Genomic DNA, 24,192 nt, shown 5'->3' with positions numbered 1-24,192 from the left:
CCTGAAATGCATTTCAACTAACAGGTGTGAATTGTTAAAAGTTAATTTGTGGAATTCCTTTCCTTCTTAATGCCTTTGAGACAATCAGTTGTGTTGTGACAAGGTAGGGGTGGTATACAGAAGATAGCCCTATTTGGTAAAAGACCAAGTCCATATTATGGCAAGAACAGCTCAAATAAGCAAAGAGAAACGACAGTCCATCATAACTTTAAGACATGGTCAGTCAATACGGAAAATGTCATGATCTTTGAAAGTTTCTTCAAGTGCAGTCACAAAAACCATCAAGCGCTATGATGAAACTGGCTCTCATGAGGACCTCCACAGGAAAGGAAGATTCCAGAGTTACCTCTGCTGCAGAGGATAAGTTCATTAGAGTTAGCAGCCTCAGAAATTGAAGCCCAAATAAATGCTTCACAGAGTTCAAGTAACAGACACATCTCAACATCAACTGTTTAGAGGAGACTGCGGGAATCAGGCCTTCATGGCCTTCAAGAAACCACTACTAAAGGACACCAATAAGAAGAGACTTGCTTAGGCTAAGAAACATGAGCAATGGAGATTAGACCGGTGGAAATCTTGGTCTAATGAGTCCAAATCTGAGATTTTTGGTTCAAACCGACGTGTCTTTGTGAGACGCAGAGCAGGTGAACGAATGATCTCCGCATGTGTGGTTCCCACCGTGAAGCATGGAGGAGAAGGTGTGATGGTGTTGGTGTGCTTCGCTGGTGACAGTATCGGTGATTTATTTAGAATTCAAGGCACACTTAACCAGCAAGGCTACTACAGCATTCTGCAGCAATATGCCATCCCATCTGGTTTGTGCTTAGTGGGAGAATCATTTGTTTTTCAACATATTAGTGTGTAGCCCAAACTGTACGGATGCTAACCAGAGGTTGGCAGATCGACTGTATTGACCTCAGACGAGTCCTTTGATGCTTGTGGGGTTCGTAGAACAAAACCTGAGAGTCTCATCTTTGTTCCTGAGAGTCTCATCTTTCAATAGAGGGGTCATACATGTTTTTAGGCCAAACCGTTCAGACGCTACAGAAGATTTTGTGAGAAGACGATTTTCGGGATGTCTCATGGTCTGACAAACATCGCTCTAGCTCTCTTACCTTTCACCACAACTTTTACATAGAAGGATGAGGTGGATTGAGACGCATCCAATGCAAAAAAACTGTTATCTCTAGCTTAAACTGACAGATTATTATGGTGATTTTTTCTTTATGCTAATACATTTCCGTGTCATAATGCTTTCTAAATGCATATTTCCCTCCACCTTTCTTCAGGTATTGACTGATTTGATTTAGGTTTGAAGTAGAGTAGTAAAAGAGTAAGGAAGGATGCCTTTGAAAGTATCCAAATAGGGCCCTAGTTTCGATATTTTTCTTGAGATCATGCAGAGCAGCATAAGATATGTACAGTAGCTATCCAGACAAAAAGGCACCAAAAATAAGCACATGCTCTGTTTCACTCTACAATAAACCCTGTCAACACAAACACACACAGACACACAAACAGCCACACAGACACAAACACAAGGCAGCGACAGCATGGAAAGTGATTCATTGAGTATTAGAGAAAATGCAATTGCATTAAGGCTCTTTCCTCTTCCGTTCCTACACAGTTGCTAACACCTCCGCGGGGTAGTGTGAATCATCTGTATTGAAACAGCAAATCAAACCGTGTGTTGTGTTAATGTTGAGGAGCCCAGTGGGGAAGAGGGAGCTGTTAGCTGTACCAGTGTCACAGAGGTCTTGGCCAATGACTCCAGGCAGCCAGAGGCTACTAAGCCCTGAGTCTACTCTGCAGGATACGAGCCTGGCCATTCCTTTGATACAGGCTTATATAATAGTTATCCAGTTATCCACAGGGTGAATTCCCATGATGCACGCAGATACGCAACAACACACACAGACACACAAAGCAACATAGTAACTCCACTCAGTAACTCCACTCAGAACATGACGCAGTACTGGATAGTCGCTGTATTGAGAGCTCCGCACGTACTTTGCTATGTTGTGATTCTTTTGACGTTTATCTTTACTTTATTTTCATGAAATGTCTGCTATAACTTTTTATAACCGACAATAACTTTGAACATCAGATTGGCAGTTACTTCCCCAATTCCAGCTGCAACTTCGACTTATCTGCGCTTATAATTCCAACCCAATTCTCGGGGTATGCAAGAGGAAACGTCAGCATTACAGAGGCAGGAGAGGTGGAGTCCTGGTGAGATTAAGGTGAACAGAAAACCAGCCACCTCTTCCCTACATTCTATTGGCCAATGTACAGTGCCTTGCTATAGTATTCATCCCCCTTGCCGTTTTTCTTATTTTGTTGCATTACAACCTTTAATTGAAATTGATTTTTATTGGGATTTCATGTAATGGACATACACAAAATAGTCCAAATTGGTGAAGCTTTTTTTGTCTTATTTCTTGTTTGTTTCACAATAAAACATATTTTGCATCTTCAAAGTGGTAGGCATGTTGTCTAAATCAAATGATACAAAATCCCAAAACAATCTATTTTAATTCCAGGTTGTAAGGCAACAAAATAGGAAAAATGCCAAGGGGGTGAATACTTTCACAAGCCACTGTACAGTCACATGATAATAAAATGCATGACCTCCAATCGCGGATTGGCTACCAACGTGACTCTCGTAACTGCAATATTCTCTGCTTTTCTGAAACATGGCTTTCGGACAACTCGAGAAGCTCAATGGATTCACCGTGTGGACAGGACAGTAGAGTCTGGGAAATGAAGGAAGGGAAGTTTTTGCCTCTTCATAAACAACAAATGGTGTGCTGACTTGAGCGCTGTGGTAGTCTCAACCCATTGTTCACCTGTCTTGGAATAACCGATGGTGAAATGCCGACCCTTCTACCTCCCTAGGGAGTCTTCAGCTGTTATTGTGACTGTTGTATACATTTCACCTCAGGACAAGAAATATAACAATCTGGTACTTAACAAACTGTACAAGGCTATAAACAAGCATTTTAACTCCGTGGCATTAAGACACATGATTCCCAATTTCCATCAATACGTCTCCTTCGCCACTAGGTACAATAAAGTCCTAGACCATTGTTACTCTACCCACAAGCAAGCATACAAGGCCCTCCTTTGTCCGCCATTTAGCACATCTGATCATGACTCCGTACTGTTTAGAAGCAGAAGCTCAAACAGGAAGTACCCGTGACTCACTCTGTTAAGAAATGGTAGTCAGAATCAGAGATTATGCTACAGGACTGCTTTGCTAGCGCTGATTGGAATCTGTTCTGACACACCGGCGATATCCATCGATGAGCTAATCACCTCTGTCACCGGCTTCTTAAGGAAATGTTGTCCTCACAGAAGGTTCGATGCTTCCTCAACCAAAAGCCCTGGATTAACACAGAGGTTGGCGTTAAGCTAAAGGACAGGGCTACCACACACAGGACTATCGCAGATGACACTGAGCCTACGGGTAAGGACAGGAACAAGTACAAGAAGTCCCGCTACGTCCTGCACAGAGTCATCAAACGAGCAAAAGGACAATATAGGAATAAGGTGGAATCATATTACACAGTCTCCGATGCCCACCGCGTGGCAGCGCATCAGAGTCCATTAAGGATTACAAAGGAAGATCCAGCCATGATCTGCCCAACGATGCTTCTTTTCCAGCTGAACTCAATGCATTTTATGCACACTTCGACAATAACAACACTGTGCGTGAGGTCCCCCCCAACCTAGAGGACTGGGTGATCTCGCTCTCTGAGGCCATTGTGTGTAAGGTCTTTAATCAGGTCAACACTCGCAAGGCCGCGGGTCCAGACGGTTGCACATTGACGGGGTTGCAGTGGAACAGGTCAAGAGCTTCAAGTTCCTTGGTGTCCAAATCTCTAAGGACTTAAAATGGTTGACACGCACAGTCGTGAAGAAAGAGCAACAGAGGCTCTTCCCCCTCAGGAAGTTGGGAAGGTTTGGCATCAAATCCTCAAGTTATTCAACTGCACCATTGACAGCATCTTGACTGGCTGCATCACTGCTTGGTACGGCAACAGCCATACCAGATGGTGATGCGGACAGCCCAATATATCACTGGGGCCGAACTCCGTGCCATCCAGGACCTCTATATCAGGCGGTCTGAAAGGAAGGCCTGGAAAATCATTAAAGACTCCAGCCACCCAAGCCATAGACTGTTCTCACTACTTCCGCATGGCAAGCGGTATTCATGCATCGTCTGACACCAAAAGGCTCCTGAACAGATTCTATCCTGAAGCCATAAGACTACTAAATAGCTAACAGAATGGCTACACAGACCTTGTATTTAATGTGTATGTTTGCACTGTTTCTATGCACACTCTAAGGACTCTACACACTCACGCACACTGACACTCCAACACACACATACTGTAACATGCACAAACATGTATATTGACTCTAGACACGCACACACACTTACATACAATCATAATTTACACTGCTGCTAATCTGTTTATCATACACTGAGTGTACAAAACATGCTCTTTCCATGACATAGACTGACCAGGTGAATCCAGGAGAAAGTTATGTTCCCTTATTGATGGCACTTGTTATATCCACTTAAATCAGTGTAGATTAAGGGGAGAAGACAGGTTAAATCATTATTTTTAAGCCTTGAGACAATTGATACATGGAGTTTGTATGTGTGCTATTCAGAGGGTGAATGGGCAAGACAATATTTTTAAGTGCCTTTGAACAGGGTATGGTAGTAGCTGCCAGGCGCGTGTGTCTAGAACTTCAACGCTACTGGGTTTTTCATGCTCAACAGTTTCCCGTGTGTATCAAGAATGGTCTACCACCCAAAGGACATCCAGGGAACTTGACACAACTGTGGGAAGCACTGGAGGTGACATGGGCCAGCATCCCTGTGGAACGCTTTCAACACCTTGTAGAGTCTATGCTCTGACGAATTGAGGCTGTTTTGAGGGCAAAAGGGGGTGCAACTTAATATTAGGAAGGTGTTCCTAAAGTTTTGTACAATCAGTGTATATCCTGGTGCTTAGTCACCTTACCCCTATACATATCTACCTCTATCACTCCAGTATCCCTACACATTGTATATATGGTAATATTGGAGCTGACACTGTGTATAGTTTCTTACTTTCTCGTGTTCTATTTCTTATTTGTATTTCTTGTGTGTGTTTGTTCTACCTTGTGTTATTTTTAATGCTACATTGATATTGAATACTGCATTGTTGGGTTTGGAGCTTAGAAGAAAGGCATTTCACTATACTTGTGCACGTGACATTAAAACTTGAAATATCAAACTCAGTACTCACACTCTCCACCTTGACCCTCTCCATGGTGCATTCTGGGAGGCCCTGCGGGGTGACCCCGTTCTGGTCCATGGCCACAAACAGCTTCCCATTGATGTTGAGGAAGATCTGGGAACCCCGGCTGCCCGTGCTGTAGGTACTGGGCCTGCGTCTGGTGCTCCACGGGACCACCAGGGACCCAGCACGACTGTGTGTCCCCTCATTGTCCCCATGGACACTGAACTCATCGTCGGCAAAGTCACCCTCTGAGTCTTTGTTCCGGCGATGGAAGTTAAATATACTGCCGTTGCTTCCTCGTCTAGTGCGCGTGGAGATGGTGCGGATGAGGAGGGGGTGTGTTGGCTGGTGGGGGAGTGGGCTATATGGTAGGGAGGTCTTCTGTTAGAAAAGAGTAAGATACTTGACTCAAACCCTGGAAATCAGATAATTCTTTCACAAATTAGGATTGCCTTTAATCACTATAGATTCAGAAAGGTGAAAGATCTATATACCAAAATACATACTTCTCTACAAAACCTGAAATTATACTTCAGATTCAGCATGTTTGTATTTATCCATAATGTTTTATCCATAATGAAACATCATGATTAAATAACATTCCATTACGAATACATAATTATGATATTTACCCTGCCCCCATCCACTGTATCCACCTTTAATGTTTTCACGTCTCCCTCCTCCACGTCTCCCTCGTTCTCCGTCTCCTCCGTCTCCTCCACCAGCCCCTCTAGACTTCTCCTCCTGCTCTGCAACTCCTTGTTGTCAGGCAGAGCCAGGCCAGGGGACAGGTCCGGGAAAATCAATGAATCTGTGTCTTGAGCTTTCTGAGTAGCGTTGGAAGGCAAAGCGTCAGTTCAATTAATTTTACCTAGATTTGCTATGAAAAACATTTTCATGTATGACTGACTGGGTTTCAAACCTGAGTCTTTTAGCTCTAACAAGGCTATGTTACCCTGTTGAACAGAATCCTAGGGCCAATAGCTATAGTCCTTTTTCAGGATATTGTCTCATTCCAAATTAACAGAAGTCCCTTACCAGTTTAAAGAAATTTGCAATTATATGTCTACAGTCCAAATTCCCAAAGCATTAGCCATAAAATGACGTCATGAAACTCTATGTTTTACCTGCGCTTCCTTCTTGAGGCACTCCATGGCCAGCTGGAACTCCCTCTCTTTCTGCCAGGCCTCCTGGATAGTGGCCTGGTTTTGCTCCTCGTAGGCCATAGCCACCACAGCCAGGATCAGGTTGACCAGGTAGAATGACCCCAGGAAGATGACCACCACGAAGAACACCATGTAGGTCTTTCCTGCTGACCGCAGAGTCTGAGGACGGATGGATGGACACATGATCTTTCAGACTGTGACCTGAATTAGGAGATCGTTTGAAATAAAGCTGACCATTTCCAGGTGTCCTTACTGACCTGGTGATAGAGGTTCTCCCAGTAGTCTTGTGTCATCAGCCGGAAGAGGGAGAGAAACGCCCAACCAAAGCTGTCAAAGCTGGTGTAACCATAGTTAGGGTTCCTTCCTGCCTTCCTACATTCAAACCCATCTGGACAATGCCTGGGGAGAAAACAGAAACAAAACATCAAGATAACACCGTAAGGCTCTCGTCCAGAAACAACACCTAGCTCCTTAACACCTAGGCACTTGTGTAAAGCTGAAGGAATTGGATATGTTTAGGCAATATGGCAAAACATTCCACTTAGCCTATGAAGATGGAGGGCAAGATGGAGCTGCAACCATACTGCTCATACCTAGATGATTCTTTCAAATCTACATGTGCTTAGGGGTTAGGAGCCAGGGTTTCTGGATGGGGCCTAAGATCCTTAAAAAAAAACACATACTAAAGGAAATGTAGAAAAAGATTGGATGTCGTACCAATATGCTGCCTCTTTAAGGCGCCCCCATACTAGGGTCGGTTTGCTCCTAGCAGAACTAGGCTAGGTGGCCTGTGCTTTGCACTTAATGTGTTGTGAAATCTGTTGTGAAATGTACTGTAATGTCAACTGCCTGAACTGCTTTAATGTTGTTGGACCCCATGAAGAGTAGTTGCTGCCTTGGCAACATCTAATGGGGATCCATAATAAATGCAAGTACAAATACTCCCTTAAAGACCTTCGCTTGAAAAAACTGAAAAACCCCCAGTAATTTGACTGTTTGTCCCTTTTGAGACACCATAGCCAAAATACGCATCCTCAAAATAGTCAGAATAATCTAAGATAAATCTGTAATAAATTCTGACGTTCATGCCGAGGATGTCTTAGTCTCACAATTTTTGATTTAACTAAGATGTTTGGTGCAGTATCATAAAAACCTGACGAACACCAAAAAAATCAAAAACTTCACAACAACATTTCAGCGTAATATATACGCAAACTGTTTCAACTGGGAAGCATGCGACAGGCTTTAAGTGTGTACAGTTCATGCACATTTATTGGCTTGTCATTGCCGCACAGTGAGCTCATCCTATGCCTGTTATCTTAGAGAAGGGGGGCCATTAAGATAAATAACTGTGTCCACAGGCTTTATCCAAGCGACAAGGTCCCATACGGGTCATGGCAGTCACTCATTACAGATAATATTAATTCAGCAAGGGGAAATTTCACACATATAGTACACCAGCTTATCGGAGTAGTATGGGATTGTTGTTCAAAATATGTAGATGATGTAATGGGACAGGTTTAGATGCTTTTCCATGACTAAACCCTTGTGTAGACAACACTTATCGGGCCTAAGAGGGTGATGTCAGCCCAGAGCAATGCCACTGCATGCCACCCCACATTAGAAATGCCCCCCCACCCCCTCGAACCCCCATGACAGAAAGGTGAGTGACTCCGACACCCGGCTTCGTCTGAGACACGGACCGATCTAGAGTGGCTAGAGGAGCTAGGGGGGCGTGTGAAATGGGTGGGTGTCTTGAAGAGTGAGGCGGGGGAGTTGAAAGGACGTGGCGCCACCAACCTGCCATCACGCCAGTCACTCGTCCCCTCACACCACCTCAGCCCTTCACCCATCCCTGAAAAGCCTACCAGGCAACACGTGTCAACCAGGGATAGGGTTGATTCCAATTGAATTTGAAATTCTAATTCAATTCTTGAATTCACTCATGAAGTGGAGAGTTTATGTTGAATTCAATTTGAATTTCAACAGTTCAAGTTATGGAATTGGAATTGAATTGGAAATAGACTCTTTGGACTTTTTGAATTGAATTGGATTTGTAAAAACATAAAATCTTTGGAATTTAATTATATTGGAATTAAATATTTTAACATTTCCCAGTTAATGGACTTAATTCATATACTGTAGTATAAAAAATTTACTTCAGGATATGTTTTAAATAATTTATACTTGTAAATCTACAAATATCTAGGCTGTCTGAACAGTTACATGATCAGCCTCAAAGCATGAGGGAATTTCGTATTGGGGTTAATATTGAAACTGGAATTTAATTATTAGAATTTATCTAACATTGGAATTGAGAGAAATTGAACCATCTCAGAATTCAAAGACCGGCCATGGAATTTGAATTGAATTAACCCAAACCCTGCAGGCAACACCCATCTCTCAGCGGCTTTGGCCGTGGCTGTGGCATGTGAAGGGAGAGTGTGAGGGTGTGGGGCGATGGGCTCTATCACCCACCAGACACGTCTCTGTGTCTCTGAGGACGTGTTAATGGACAGGCCCCACTTCAGCCTCTGGGAGGCCCTTAATGGGAGGCCCTAAACCCTGCTCTGCCTGGCCCTCGCCTCATATCACACACACACACAAACACACACACACACACACACACACATACCCCGACACAATTCCCATACGGTGCCTCGACATAAACACGTCTGAACTGGAGATAGAACAGAATTTAATCTATCATCGTTTTTAAGATGTATTTACAAGTTTTTCAATTTCAGATTCTACATGTAAGTACACCCTTTTCGTGTTTTCTTTAATTGTTATCATGGCTGCATGTACGCAAGTCCATAGTTAGCCACAAAAATACGCTAGCTGAATAATGTTTGGTTATTTTTCTAGGGGCATAAATCCTTATGGCCTTTCAGGAAAACCAGGAAAGAGTGGCAGGGATTACACCGAGGCAGATGAGCACTCACGCTATCTTTACAGGGGTGGATATACTCCTCCCTGCCGTTGGTAATGCCACGCATCGATGAAGACGGAACATTCTGAACTCTGTCATTTTGTGATGGCCCCTGTCCTAGATCTGTCAATCTGAGACCCAGATTATAATCTCACCTGTGTTTGCAATCTCTAACAGTGGGGCACCCAGAGGCATCAATACAATCGATTTAATTTGAGCCAGAAACGTTGGACAACAACATGAAGATGAACAGGCCGAACCTGTTTAAACATAGCAATGACTCACACTGTAACTAAAGGGACCAAGGTTTGGTTAAATAAATGTTTTCCCCCTTCATCTCTAATTTGACGGCACAGAAAGTGTCACTACAAACTTGGCTGTTGTTGAGCCCCAAACATGCAACAGCTACAGAATCAGATCACTTTTATAGGATACAGGTCCAACCCTGCAATCAAACCCTGACCGCCGTTCCTGTTGTTATGTGTAATGTGTTGTGTTCTTGTAAGCAAGAGATAGGGAGGAGTCACTGAGCAGTGAGGAGTCACTGAGCAGGGAGGAGTCACTGAGCAGGGAGGAGTCACTGAGCAGGGAGGAGTCACTGAGCAGGGAGGGGTCATTGAGCAGGGAGGAGTCACTCAGCAGGGAGAAATCACTGGGCAGGGAGGAGTAACTGAGCAGGGAGGAATCACTGGGCAGGGAGGAGTCACTCAAATGGGGGCAGTCACTGAGCAGGGGGGAGTCACTCAGCACTCCGGCAGCTGGGGGTGTGATTGGCTGCTATCCTATCTCTGGCCAGGGAACTGGGCATTCTGATATAGGGTTATTTTGGGCACCAGCAGTGAGCCCTGGCCACTGTCCCTGGCCACACACACACACAATACAATACATTTATTAATTAAACAAGAATGAGTTTGTGAGTTTTTGTCACAACCCGGCTCGTGGGAAGTGACAAAGAGCTCTTATAGGACCAGGGCACAAATAATAATATAATAATAATCAATAATTTTGCTCTTTGTTTAAATATCTTACATATAAAACCTTATTTGTTCATTGAAAATTGTGAATAACTCACCACAGGTTAATGAGAAGGGTGTGCTTGAAAGGATGCACATAACTCTGCAATGTTGTGTTGTATTGAAGAGAGTCTCAGTCTTAAATCATTTTCCATACACAGTCTGTGCCTGTATTTTGTTTTCATTCTAGCCAGGGCCGAGAATCCACTCACACATAGGTACGTGGTTGCAAAGGGCATCAGTGTCTTAGCGCGATTTGCCAAGGGCAAGAAACTCTGAGCGCAGCCATATCCAGAAATTTGGCAGTGGCTTCTGATTAAATGAAATTTTCACAGAACCGCTTGTTGCAATTTCAATGAGGCTCTCTTGTTCAGGTATCGGTAAGTGAACTGGAGGCAGGGCATGAAAAGGATAACGAATCCAGTTGTTTCGGGAAAGTACCTGCATAATTGCACACCCAGCTCACTCAGGTGCTTTGCTATATCACATTTGACATTGTCCGTAAGCTTGAGTTCATTTGCACACAAAAAAAAATCATACAATGATGGAAATATCTGTGTGTTGTCCTTGATAATGCAGACAGAAAAGAGCTCCAACTTCTTAATCATAGCCTCTATTTTGTCCCGCACATTGAATATAGTTGCGGAGAGTCCCTGTAATCCTAGATTCAGATCATTCAGGCGAGAAAAAACATCACCCAGATAGGCCAGTCATGTGAGAAACTTGTCATGATGCAAGCGGTCAGACAAGTGAAAATTATGGTCAGTAAAGAAAACTTTAAGCTCGTCTCTCAATTTAAAAAAAACGTGTCAATACTTTGCCCCTTGATAACTAGCGCAATTCTGTGTCTTGTAAAAGCGTTACATGGTCGCTGCCCATATCATTGCATAATGCAGAAAATACACAAGAGTTCAGGGGCCTTGCTTAACCATTTTAACCATTTTCTCTGTAGTGTCCAAAATGTTTTTCAAGCTGTCAGGCATTCCCAAGGCAGCAAGAGCATCTCGGTGGATGCTGCAGTGTATCCAAGTGGCGTCGGGAGCAACTGCTTGCACGCGCGTTACCACTCCACTATGTCTCCCTGTCATGGCTTTTGCGCCATCAGTACAGATACCAACACATCTTGACCACCAAAGTTCATTTGATGTCACAAAGCTGTCCAGTACTTTAAAAATATCCTCTCCTGTTGTCCTGGTTTCCAGTGGTTTGCAGAAGAAGATGTCTTCCTTAATTAAACCCCATAAACGTGACGGACAAATACCAGGAGCTGTGCCTGGCCCACCACGTCTGTTGACTCATCTAGCTGTAACACATTTAATTCACTGGCTTGTATGCGAAACAGTAACTGTTTCAAAACATCTCCTGCCATGTCACTGATACATCGTAAAGCAGTGTTGTTTGCCTCTGATCTGGCGGACTCACTAAACACAAATGCTTTGTTTGTAAATTATTTCAATTTTTGTAGTTTTATTGTGCATTCTGGTTTGCTTAATATAAGGAATTTGAAATTATTTGTACTTTTACTTTTACTTTTGATACTTAAGTATATTTAAAACCAAATACTTTTAGACTTTTACTCAAGTAGTATTTTACTGTCTGACTTTCACTTTCACTTGAGTAATTTTCCATTAAGGTATCTTTACTTTTACTCAAGCATGACAATTAGGCACTTTTCCACCACTGACAACAGTACACCACTGACAACAGTACACCACTGACAATAGTACACCACTGACAATAGTACACCTCTGACAACAGTACACCTCTGACAACAGTACACCTCTGACAACAGTACACCATTGACAATAGTACACTTCTGACAACAGTACACCTCTGACAACAGTACACCACTGACAACAGTACACCACTGACAATAGTACACCTCTGACAACAGTATACCTCTGACAACAGTACACCTCTGACAACAGTACACCACTGACAATAGTACACCTCTGACAACAGTACACCACTGACAACAGTACACCACTGACAACAGTACACCTCTGACAACAGTACACCTCTGACAACAGTACACCTCTGACAACAGTACACCATTGACAATAGTACACTTCTGACAACAGTACACCTCTGACAACAGTACACCACTGACAACAGTACACCACTGACAATAGTACACCTCTGACAACAGTATACCTCTGACAACAGTACACCTCTGACAACAGTACACCACTGACAATAGTACACCTCTGACAACAGTACACCTCTGACAACAGTACACCTCTGACAACAGTACACCACTGACAACCATACAGACCACAATACGGATGGAGACCAAACAGATTGGCAGCAGCAAAACAGTATTGGTGGTCTACATGCATTACAAACTAGTAGGCTATTAAAAGTATCAAATCAGCTGTGGAGGATTTATTGTAACATCAGATTGCCACATCTGAGCACATGGCCCATGTAGCAGACAGGTGTGTGTTCATCAGATCGGCCATTACATCACCCCCACCCCCCACCCCAGTAGTTGGCCAATCATAGAAGAGAATAGAAGCGGGAGCAGGGGGAATGAGAGAGCATCTGAGGGTTCCCTAGGGTCGCGGGGTGGAGGGAACATTGGCTTGGCTGAAAGTTGAGTCACCCCTTTCAGATCCAACCCTTCCACCCTGTGAAACAACAAAGCCCGGTGGGGAAGCCTTCAAAGACTGGTGGGTGGAGGAGGCTGCCTTGACCTGGTGTTCTCACAGCTCAGATTTAGGCATTAGGCACCAAATGGAAGAAAACATCTGAATATCCAGAGGGACTACCAAGACTTGTCCAACAATAAATGCTAATTTAGAGCTAGCAATAGAGCTTGCAATGGAAAACTCTTCAAAAAATGCTGCAGTGGAAAATGAAAATGAGTGTTCATAAGTCCAGTTTATCCCTCCCTGGTTCAGTCTGCTTTTTCTGTTTGGTATCTAATGAACATGATCCTGATGAAGAACTCTGCAATAGGCCTCAGCTCTCACGAAATCACACTTCCTCCCGAGGTACTGATACAGACAGAGTGAACAAATCAGCAAAGTAAGACAGAAATTAACTAAGATTCCAACACTGGTAATAATGATGTTCATAATGTTACGTCAAAGAGGAAAATGAATAGTTTGGGTGTGTATTTTGTCATTACATAATACGTGTTTCAACAAAATTACAATATTCACTGGAAATTAAACTGTACATATGTCTAGCTACTGTAGGCACCCATAACGTTAGGCCCTCTCATCTCACAAAGAAACAATCTCATCATTACAACCTACTAGAGGTCTAGGACTGAGGTCTATGATAATGAAACTACTTAACATTTCTATAGCAACAGTATCCAGGAGGTTGTTGCCCATGGAGATTGTTTTGTGACACCTCTCCGGAGGATGTGGATCGGACTCTCAGGGATTGGAGGAACTCAATGGAGGCAGGTAATATGATTGGTTTGTCATGATTTATGTTTGATTTTATGACTTTTCTTATTTCTAGTGTAGCTCGTGAAGATTAGGACGGATTGGCTGATTAGGTAAGAATGCCATACAAGATTTTCTTTCACAAAATTGGCATTTATTAGATATTTCATATGTTATTCATGCATTTACAAAATAGTTTAGTTTCCTTTAAAATTAATTCATAGATTGTTTATAAGTTGATAGACTGAGTTTATGCCAATTTAATTTATATAAGTATATTCAGTCTGCTCATAACCAGAATCCATAATAACTTGATAAAGGGAAACATCTGATCAATATTTATCTTAGGTAAATAAGCTATAAAGTAAAAGGTCTGGAGAAACACACAAACAATAATACAACTACGACTATGCTGTTTCAAATCAAATATTTTGAGGTGAACCTGTCTGGCTTTTGACCAAAACTTAGACCCGTCCATTTGGTCAAATTATAGGAGGCGGACATACTCATGTAATCTTACGAGCATCTAAAATACATCCTAATTACACTTTATTTATATAAAAAAAAGTACCTTCATGAAATACATTTACACTCTGTAATTATCAGTGTAATACATGCTTGCTGATGAGTCTTTATGAACATTTACAGTTGTAAGAAAATGTTCAGCTCATCAGAGGAGTCCTTCAGCTGGTATCATAACTGTGCAAATTTGGCGTAGTTGTTAGCATACCCTTGGACTATCTTAAAGTATTCTGTGAAGTAGCCCCCTGAATGGCCACCCCTAACGACAAAGGCCTATAGCCTAAACCAGTGATAATGCCATCCCCAAAAAAATTCTAACAGCAAAGCTAGCCAGCATAAATAACCAGAAAAATAAAGGCCCTTCAACATGCACTCGATATAAATGCAATTAACGAGCTGTTACATTCAATTTGATGACTCATTCGAGTAGAACTGGATAGAACTGGAGTAGGAGAAATACCAGGAGTTAAGAACACTTCAACAGTTCTATAGAACATGACACATACAGTGAGCTTAGTGGGGGGTGAATCGTAAGTGAGAGGCAATAATCTTCACTTTGCAGTCAGGGTAGCCATTAACAACCCCATTAGAGTGAAGCCAGAAAGCTTCAAATGGATTAAATGTGACTTAAATGGAGGGAAAAAACCTTGCCCCTCCATCCACGGGCCCCTACACCCCCATTTGGAATGCTCTGTAGAACTGCCCACGTCGATTGTATTTAGACTGAGTTAGACTAGCCAAAATGCATGTGCCAATCTAATGCAACTGTCTGTAACACACAGGGAACAAGACAGTGAACAACACATTCTCATTTACTCTCCAGTATAGCACAGTTCTGACAGAGCTTTTGCACTTTTTCTTGGATGGGACAGGAACTAGAATGATTTTTGATAAGGGAAAATAATCCGCTCTGATGCATTTTGTCTCTTGATATCTGAACTATTAGTCCTAAGGTATGCCTGGGCCGTTGTCATCAAGAGTCTCCTAAATCAGCATTTCACAGGATTCTTATGATTTTTTTCTCAGAAGTTTGATAAATATGGGCCCAGATCCATGTGCATTTTGATTGACAGTCAAAACTTCCAGTGAGTGACAGCCAGTGAGCAGTTGAATGTGGGACTAGCCTACGGTAGAATTGATTTCTTCAGACCTTTATTTACACTATGGGAGAGAGGCAGCCAGACCAGTAAACAAACAAATACCATTGTCTGTCATGTATTTAATATAAAGGGTGCTGTGTCAATACAAACTCCCAAAAGGCATTTGACAGTTCATCTCGGTTCATCTCCACAAAAAATACTATATATATTATACAGTTCACTCAGAAAGTATTCAGACCCCTTTACGTTTTCCAGTGGTGTAAAGTACTACTTAAGTAGTTTTTCATTTTTGGTATCTGTACCTTACTATTTATATTTTTGACTACTTTTACTTTCACTTCACTACATTCCTTAAGAAAATATTGTTTTTTTACTCCACACATTTTCCTTGACACCCAAAAGTACTCGTTACATTTTGAATGCTTAGCAGGACAGGAAAATTGTCAAATTCACGCACTTATCAATAGAACATCCCTGGTCATCCCTACTGTCTCTGATCTGGAGGACTCACTAAACAGAGAACATCCCTGGTCATCTCTATTTTACTGGGTGACTTTGACTTTTACTTGAGTCATTTTCTATTAAGGTATCTTTACATTTACTGAAGTATGACAGTTGGGTACTTTTTCCACATTTTGTTATGTTACAGCCTTATTATAAAATTGATTACATAGTTTTTTTCCCCTCATCAATCTACACACAATACCCCATAATGACAAAGCAAAAACTGGTTGTTATACATTTGTGCAAATTGATTAAAAAACGGAAAAATGAAATATGACATTTACATAAGTATTCAGACCCTTTACTCAGTACTTTGTTGAAGCACGTTTGGCAGCGATTACAGCCTCGAGTCTACTTGGGTATGACGCTATAAGCTTGGCACACCTGTATTTGGGGAGTTTCTCCCATTCTTCTCTGCAGATCCTCTCAAGTTCTGTCAGGTTGGATGGGGAGCGTCGCTGCACAGCTACAGTATTTCCAGGTCTCTCCAGAGATGTTCGATCGGGTTCAAGTCCGGGCTCTGGCTGGGCCACTCAAGGATATTCAGAGACTTGTCACGAAGCCACTCTTGCACTATCTTGGCTGTCTGCTTAGGGTCATTGTCAGGTTGGAAGGTGAACCTTCGCCCCAGTCTGAGGTCCTGAGCACTCTGGAGCAGGTTTTCATCAAGGATCTCTCTGTACTTTGCTCTGTTCATCTTTCCCTCGATCCTGACTTGTCTCCCAGTCCCTGCCGCTGAAAAACATCCCCACAGTATGATGCTGCCACCACCATGCTTCACAGTAGGGATGGTGCCAGGTTTCCTCCTGAAGTAATGCTTGGCATTCAGGCCATAGAGTTAAATATTGGTTTCATCAGACCAGAGAATCTTGTTTCTCATGGTCTGAGAGTCTTTAGGTGCCTTTTGGCAAACTCCAAACGGGCTGTCATGTGCCTTTTACTGAGGAGTGGCTTCCGTCTGCCCACCGTACCGTAAACGCTTGAGAGATGGTTGCCCTTCTGGGAGGTTCCCATCTACACAGAGAAACTCTGGAGCTCTGTCAGAGTGACCTTCGAATTCTCGGTCATCTCCCTGACCAAGGCCCTTCTCCCCCGATGCTCAGTTTGGCCGGGAGGCCTGCTCTCGGAAGAGTCTTGGTGGTTCCAAACTTCTTCCATTTAAGAATGATGCAGGCCACTGTGTTCTTGGGGACATAGTGCTGCAGAGATTTTTTGGTACCCTTCCCCAGATCTGTGCCTCGACACAATCCTGTCTCGTCCTGTCTCTACAGACAATTCCTTCGACCTCATGTCTTGGTTTTTGCTCTGACATGCACTGTCAACTGTGGGACCTTACATAGACAGGTGTGTACCTTTCCAAATCATGTCCAATCAATTGCATTTACCACAGGTGGACTCCAATCAAGTTGTAGAAACATCTGAAGGATGATAAATGGAAACAGGATGCACCTGAGCTCAATTTCGAGTCTTAAAGCAAAGGTTCTGAATACTTAAGTAGATAAGATATTTCAGTTTTTTATTTTCAATAATTTGCAAAAATGTCTAAAAACCTGTTTTTGCTTGATCATTATGGGGTATTGTATGTAGATTGACGAAGACTTTTATTTATTTTATCCATTTTAGAATAAGGCTGTAATGTAACCAAATGTGGAAAAAGTCAAGGGGTCTGAATACTTTCCAAATGCACTGTATTTTCCAGTCAATATTTGGGGGGGAAGTTCAAGCCTCTGACCACTTAGATGGGTGTTTGGGTTTTTGAGAAAAAAAACACATTGAAAAAAATAAAGGTGAGACATAATGTAAGGCCATGCAAGGCCACAGGATTTAAATCCTTTATTGTGCCATTTAAATTTGAATCAATGGCTAAAATAAGGTGACTAAATCAGAGCTTTGGTGACCAATCACCATGCACCAGACAGACAAAGCTGAGAGTCTGTCTGTTTTATCATTCGTGGACACAAGCTGTATCGTGCGTTTGGATTGGCCGTTATCTCTCAGAGAGACAGACAGATCTGTCCTTTGTCTTTTTGTAGCTGGAGGCAGATGTTACATTCACCGAGTCCCCAGCCCATCATAACTCACCGCAATGGACCGTTACACCGCTCTCCCGTTAGGCAGCCTCCCAATAACTCACAACCCGAATGTCTTTATATGTTCAATATATTCCCAGTCTTACAGGAATAAACAAAAAAAAGATTTGAATGTTGATGATATCACTTTGTCAATTACAGCTGCATTTAAGATAATGTTTCAAACATTTGTGGCAGGGGGAAGTTGAAAGCATGAGCTAGCATCACGGGCATTGAGGGCATTGGAAGTGGTTTGCATCATGTGTCAGCGCATCCTTTGCTCATATAAGATGGAGATTGCCTGTGTGATTGCAATGTTGTTGGTATTCATTTTCCATATTTCTCTTGTAAGTATAAAAGTAGGAGATGAAATTGAAAGTGGGGACTATTTTGTCTGTGAGCATGACCCGACCTGACTATTACCTTGATATGACGCAACAATGTCAGATCACTGGTTCAAAGAGCTCATAAAACCACTTAAATGATACTCTTCAAATCTGGCAAAAGTGTGACTTTAGGCAGGCACGAAATAATAACAATGACATCTTATTTTTATTGAATAATTGAATCTAAACAGAACAAATATATAAACGTAGTGTTGGTCCAGTGTTTCATGAGCTGAAATAAAAGATCCCTGAAATTTTCCAATATGCACAAAAATCTTATTTCTTTCAAATTTTGTGCAGAAATTTGTTTACATCTCTGTTAGTGAGCATTTCTCCTTTGCCAAGATAATCCATCCACCTGACAGGTGTGGCATATCAAGAAGCTGATTAAACAGCATGATCATTACAAAGGTAATGTGCTGGGGACAACAAAAGGCCATTCTAAAATGTGCAGTTTTGTCACGCAACATAATGCCACAGATGTCAAATTTTGCGGGAGCGTGCAATTGGCATGCTGATTGCAGGAATGTCCACCAGAGCTGTTGCCAGAGAATTTAATGTTAATTTCTCTACGATAAGCCGCCTCCAACATCATTTGAGAGAATTTGGCAGCATGTCCAACCGGCCTCACAACCGCAGACCACGTATAACCACGCCAGCCCAGGACTTCCATATCCGGCTTATTCACCTGTGGTATCGTCCGAGACCAGCCACCAAACTGCTGATGAAACTGATGAGCATTTCTGTCTGTAATAAAGCCCTTTTGTGGGGAAAAACTCATTAAGATTTGCTGGGCCTGGCTCCGCAGTGGGTGGGCCTGGCTCCCAAGTGGCCTATGCCCTCCTAGGCCTATGCCCTCCCAGGCCCACCCATGGATAGGCCCACCCATGCCTGCGCCCATGCCGAGTCATGTGAAATCCATAGACTAGAGCCTAACAAATTTATTTCAATTGACTGATTTCCTTATATGAACTATAACTCAGTAATATAGTTGAAATTGTTGCATGTTGCATTTAAATGTATATTCAGTATAGTAACTTACTTACTGATTGATCTGTTTCTAATACATTTATCCATGTATTCATACTGATAACAAGTGCTTTCCAATAATGGATACCTTCCAGTGGTGTAAAGTACTTAAGTAAAAATACTTTAAAATACTACTTTGTTTTTTTGGGTATCGGTACCTTACTATTTATATTTTTGACAACTTTTACTTTTACTTCAATACATTCCTAAAGAAAATAATGTACTTTTTACTGCATACATTTTCCCTGACAACCAAAAGTACTCGTTCCATTTTGAATGCTTAGCAGGACAGTAAAAAGGTCCAATTTACACACTCATCAAGAGAATATCCCTGGTCAACCCTAATGCCTCTGATCTGGCAGACTCCCTGAAATTAAATTAAACAAAACAAGAAAATTGTGCCGTCTGGTTTGTTTAATATAAGGAATGTGAAATGAGTTATACTTTTGATACTTAAGTATATTTTAGCAATTACATTTACTTTTGATAGTTAAGTATATTTAAAACTAAATACTTTTAGACTTTTCCTCAAGTAGTATTTTACTGGGTTACTTGCACTTTTACTTGTAATTTTCTATTCAGGTATCTTTACTTTTACTCAAGTATGACAATTGAGTACTTTTTCCACCACTGACACCTTCCAATAATGTCCTGTACCAACACAAACCATGTATTTGAACCCATTACAGTTGTTAAATATCAATACCAGACCAGAAACAGAGCCTTATTTCTAATCAACATGGAAACAGTGGGGAACATTTGTGCTTGGCACCCAACAGAACACAGATGGGTATTATTTACATTTGTAAATTCCTAGATCTTTGCCTGGGCAGCGTTGGCATCAAGAACTCCTCTCCTGCCACTCCTGCCCGCTACTCCAAAAGCACTTTGCATTACAGGATTAGAGTGTCGGTGGGACGGGTCGTGCTAGTGTTAAGGGTATTCATTAATTCTATGTCTATGGACAATACAGTCATTTGATGAGTAGCCGGGTTGAGAATGAGACTGAGAATGTCTCAGACCTGCATCAGAGGGTTTGGGACAACACAGATATCATGTGCAATGAACAGCCCCTTTGTCTCCACGTCTGTCTGTATGTGAAAGTGACTTAGATGTTATTTCTTGACTAAGAAAGATGCCACATTTTCATGGACAAATGTTTTTCACTGTTGCGTACTCAGTGCAGTTATGTCCAGGCTCATTTCCTTCTTTACTGTGGACAAAAAAACTGCCGCTTGGTCTCCTAAAATGTACACTGTAAACTCTGAGGGATTTTAGAAGTCACAGCCAAGCAGCAACACATATGTTCTCCGAATCACCACTCCCATCTCAGTCCAAAATAGAGTACATCCACTCGCCATTCCAAATCTCGGTCCAAAATACATCAGAGTTGGGTTTAGGTCAATTTCATTTCACTTCAGTCAATGTGGGAGATAATCATGAATTGTAGAAAAAAATTATATTTTTTAAAAACTATGGGATTCAGTCCTTCTTGGACATGTAAGACTACTGCCTAGAACACCAGTGCCATCCGCACGACTCAAAAAGGCATTATCCCTCTGAGCTAAAGCCTAAACAAGGCATTAGCTCTGGGAGCTAACACAAGTGTTCCCGTCCAAGACAAGGTTACTTATTAAGCATAGTTTGGGGAAACCACCTCAGGCACATAATAAACACAACCATAATTAACATCACTGTCAATGCCCACTCTCTTGTTAAAGCCTACTGGCTCTCACAGGCTGGGTGGTGGATGATAAGCCCATGGTCTCGTCTCTCTACAGCCAGAGGGCAGCTGAGTCACCATCGGTCGCCATCACTCCGTTTTGCTGACTCACACCCTCAGAGCCAGGCTATCTCTGTTGACTTAGCCACACAGCGACAGGCATCACCTCAGCCACCTAAACCTTAACCTCAGGGCCCCTTCGTGACGTCCTTTGGTAATGCTCAACGGCATGTACTAGATTAGAGTATACAGCATGAGTCTATGGTTCATGAGTCTATGGTTCAAGAGGCTATGGTTCACGAGGCTATGGTTGCACCATCTACAAGCCACCGTTACACTAGCCTGGTGGTCCAGTCTGTTTGGGCTTCAGCCATGCAAAACAAGATTAACAAGAGGAGAGCTGGCCACAGCACGTACAGAATGGGACCAGGCTATCATCACTCTAACCCACATTCATAATCTCTGGCTTTTCTTCACTGATAGCAAGAAGAGCAAAGGAAGGACGAGAAAGAGTAGAGTCACTTACCCAGCATCACTCCCGTCCCCACATATTAAGGCATCCTTCGCTCCCTCCACTTTGTAGTAGTTATCTGAAATCAAAGAAAATAACAGAAGAGGCCTGGATTCGATTCATTTGATCACAAGGATTAATTTGAATACACTTTGTAGTATTTTTCAAAAATAAAAAAAGAATATAATGGATGAGACCTGGATTTGATTAATGTGATTACAGTGATCAATTTGATTAACTGGATTAACTTGATTACATGGCCCTAGTATTGCTGATCCTACAAGCATTTTCATCTCAAAGTCAAACTTCTGTCAGTGGCACTCAAACCTTATGACCAGAACTCCTGCCCTGGTTGGGGAAAGACGTTCATCGACTATATTAATCATAAGGCATCAACATTGATCTTACATCAGTCCACCCTTAAATAACCCACTGGACGTACAATTTTAGCCATTTATCAAATTAAGAAAATGGTTTTGTTCCGTGTTTCACCCAAGCTTTTAGGGATCAATACCGAGGCCTGCCTTGGACATTTTACATTTGTGTAAGGTGATGGATAGCAGAGACTGCTTGAAGTTGAAGGGGATGGAAATGAAAGAATAAATAGCAATAGCATAACCCGTTGACTGTGTTGCTGCCGACTCCCACTAGAGCACACTAAGAGATTACAAGTCCAGAAGGCTCCATGTCCACTCCAACGCTCCTTCATGCTAAGCGTTCCTCCATTTTATCTCGCCTCCTTTTCACAGCGTTTCAGCTTCACTGTCCCACTCTAGAGGGTTTGAGTGCCGTTAGACCACTATGGGGCTGGGAGAGGGGCCGCAGGAGGAGAGGGGCTGGAGAAGGGCTCGCCTGACTGGCACTTTGGCAGGCGGCCCGAACCCTCCGTCAGTTGTCGGCATTCCCGGTTTCAGCATGGCCTTAAATGTTCCTCCTTTATGGACCATGGACCTCTCCAACACACACACGCACATGCGCATGCACGCGCACACGCACACACACACACACACACACACACACACACACACACACACACACACACACACACACACACACACACACACACACACACACACACAAAAGCCGGACCCCATAGCCACTTTTCAGTGACAGCCCAGAGCCACTCTTCAGTGACAGCTTTCACATTTCACCACTGTACTGTGCAGATTGACTAGATGTGTTTTTGAAAGATGAGTCTTACATTTTGATAAGGGTGTATTGTGTATTTTTTATTAATTTTACATTATTGCTGTTTTAAAGAAAAAACAGTAGACGCATTCTCAGGAAATGCCTTGTTGGTTTGGTTGTCTCATGTACTGTCATCTTTAAGCGTCCTACAATGTGCACCTCTTTGGGTCCCCGGGACCAGGATTGAGAAGCACAGCCTTTGAACAATGTAAAATGTCCGTGACCCTCTGACTCATCTACACATATGTAACTGTATGAAGTCATATGAAAATGTCAATCATGAAATATGTAATAACTTGAAATATGAAATACGAAGTCCGGTCACGTGACCATTCATGATTAGAGGAACGACTGTCCATTTAAACATCTGCCCCACATCAGTGTTGTGCAGCAAAAGTAAGCACGCCATAATCTGTGTCGGTGAGGGAGGACCCACTCTAATTGTGCAATCGCTGCAGGGCTGTCTCTGTTACTGCCTGTTTGGATAGTGCATTAAAGAGGACACTGGAATGGAACTCTGCCATGTCATGTGTGCCCATGACAAGCTTCAGAACTGCTGTGTGGGACTTTTTTCTAGGCTACAAATGATCCCTTACAAACATGTCATGTTATAGCTGCAAGTAGCGTTTTGTTGACACCACTGTCACACAACAACTGCAAGACTCATCCAAAGCTAAGAGACCCACGACCAACAACGTGACCATATTAGTGCAGTTAAGAAACGTCAATCGCTACGACAGTATGAGAGCCAGACCTGAGTTTAACTAGATGAAATCAGTAAAATACTTTCACTGTGCTGGATTGAGCTTGACTGGCACAATGTAGCCAATTTAATAGCCCCAAATGTACAAACTCTGCCAATGTGGCCCTACAGGCAGGCTAAATCAAGCATTGAGAGTATTTGAAAGATTTAAAATACTGTTTGAAACCAGGTCTATATTACAGCACGTTAATCTTACACGCTAACAGAGACAAAGAAACCATGGCCTGTGCTTTGGCCCATAGCTCATGGGAGAGGGAGAGAAAGAGAGAGTGTAGGCCAGCGCAGGTCAGGAACAAAGAAGAGAGATAACAATGAATCTAAGACCCTTTTATAAGCATCTGTTGTTTGGATTCAAAATCTGACTTGTTGACCAATAGCATTACTGTTGAGTTAACTTCCAATCAGACATCAGACCTACATGATGTAAAGACAACAGACCCTCTGCTTCAAAGAGGTGAGACAAAATGTGGGTGGGAGAGACACTGAGGTGTTCTGAAGACAACACACACGCATCGTTGCATACAGCTGATAAGAAGAGTCACTTTGAGGGCAGTAATACCATTAAACTACTGCTGCAGTGTTGTT

The 24,192-nt window shown here is 42.4% G+C and overlaps 1 protein-coding gene across 3 annotated transcripts in view; it reads right to left on the bottom strand.

Moving 5' to 3' along the window:
* Nucleotides 1-24,192, bottom strand: part of LOC106579582 (sodium channel protein type 4 subunit alpha B) — a 138,489-nt gene that overhangs the window by 101,036 nt on the left and 13,261 nt on the right. For 2 of the 3 annotated variants that reach the window (XM_014159622.2, XM_014159621.2), the window contains exons 5-9: nt 21,672-21,735; nt 6,724-6,865; nt 6,428-6,625; nt 5,933-6,127; nt 5,307-5,681 (exon numbers count right to left, since the gene is read on the bottom strand). In XM_014159622.2, the coding sequence (XP_014015097.2) occupies nt 5,307-5,681; nt 5,933-6,127; nt 6,428-6,625; nt 6,724-6,865; nt 21,672-21,735 (974 nt within the window). The remainder of the gene's footprint in view (nt 1-5,306; nt 5,682-5,932; nt 6,128-6,427; nt 6,626-6,723; nt 6,866-21,671; nt 21,736-24,192) is intronic. The other variant, XM_014159623.2, reaches the window with a different exon arrangement.

Source organism: Salmo salar, chromosome ssa19 (genome assembly GCF_905237065.1).
Source record: "Salmo salar chromosome ssa19, Ssal_v3.1, whole genome shotgun sequence".
In the NCBI taxonomy this organism is placed as follows: Eukaryota; Metazoa; Chordata; class Actinopteri; order Salmoniformes; family Salmonidae; genus Salmo; species Salmo salar.
The sequence above is the reverse complement of the archived record's forward strand: the minus strand, read 5'-3'. Positions and strand labels throughout refer to the sequence as shown.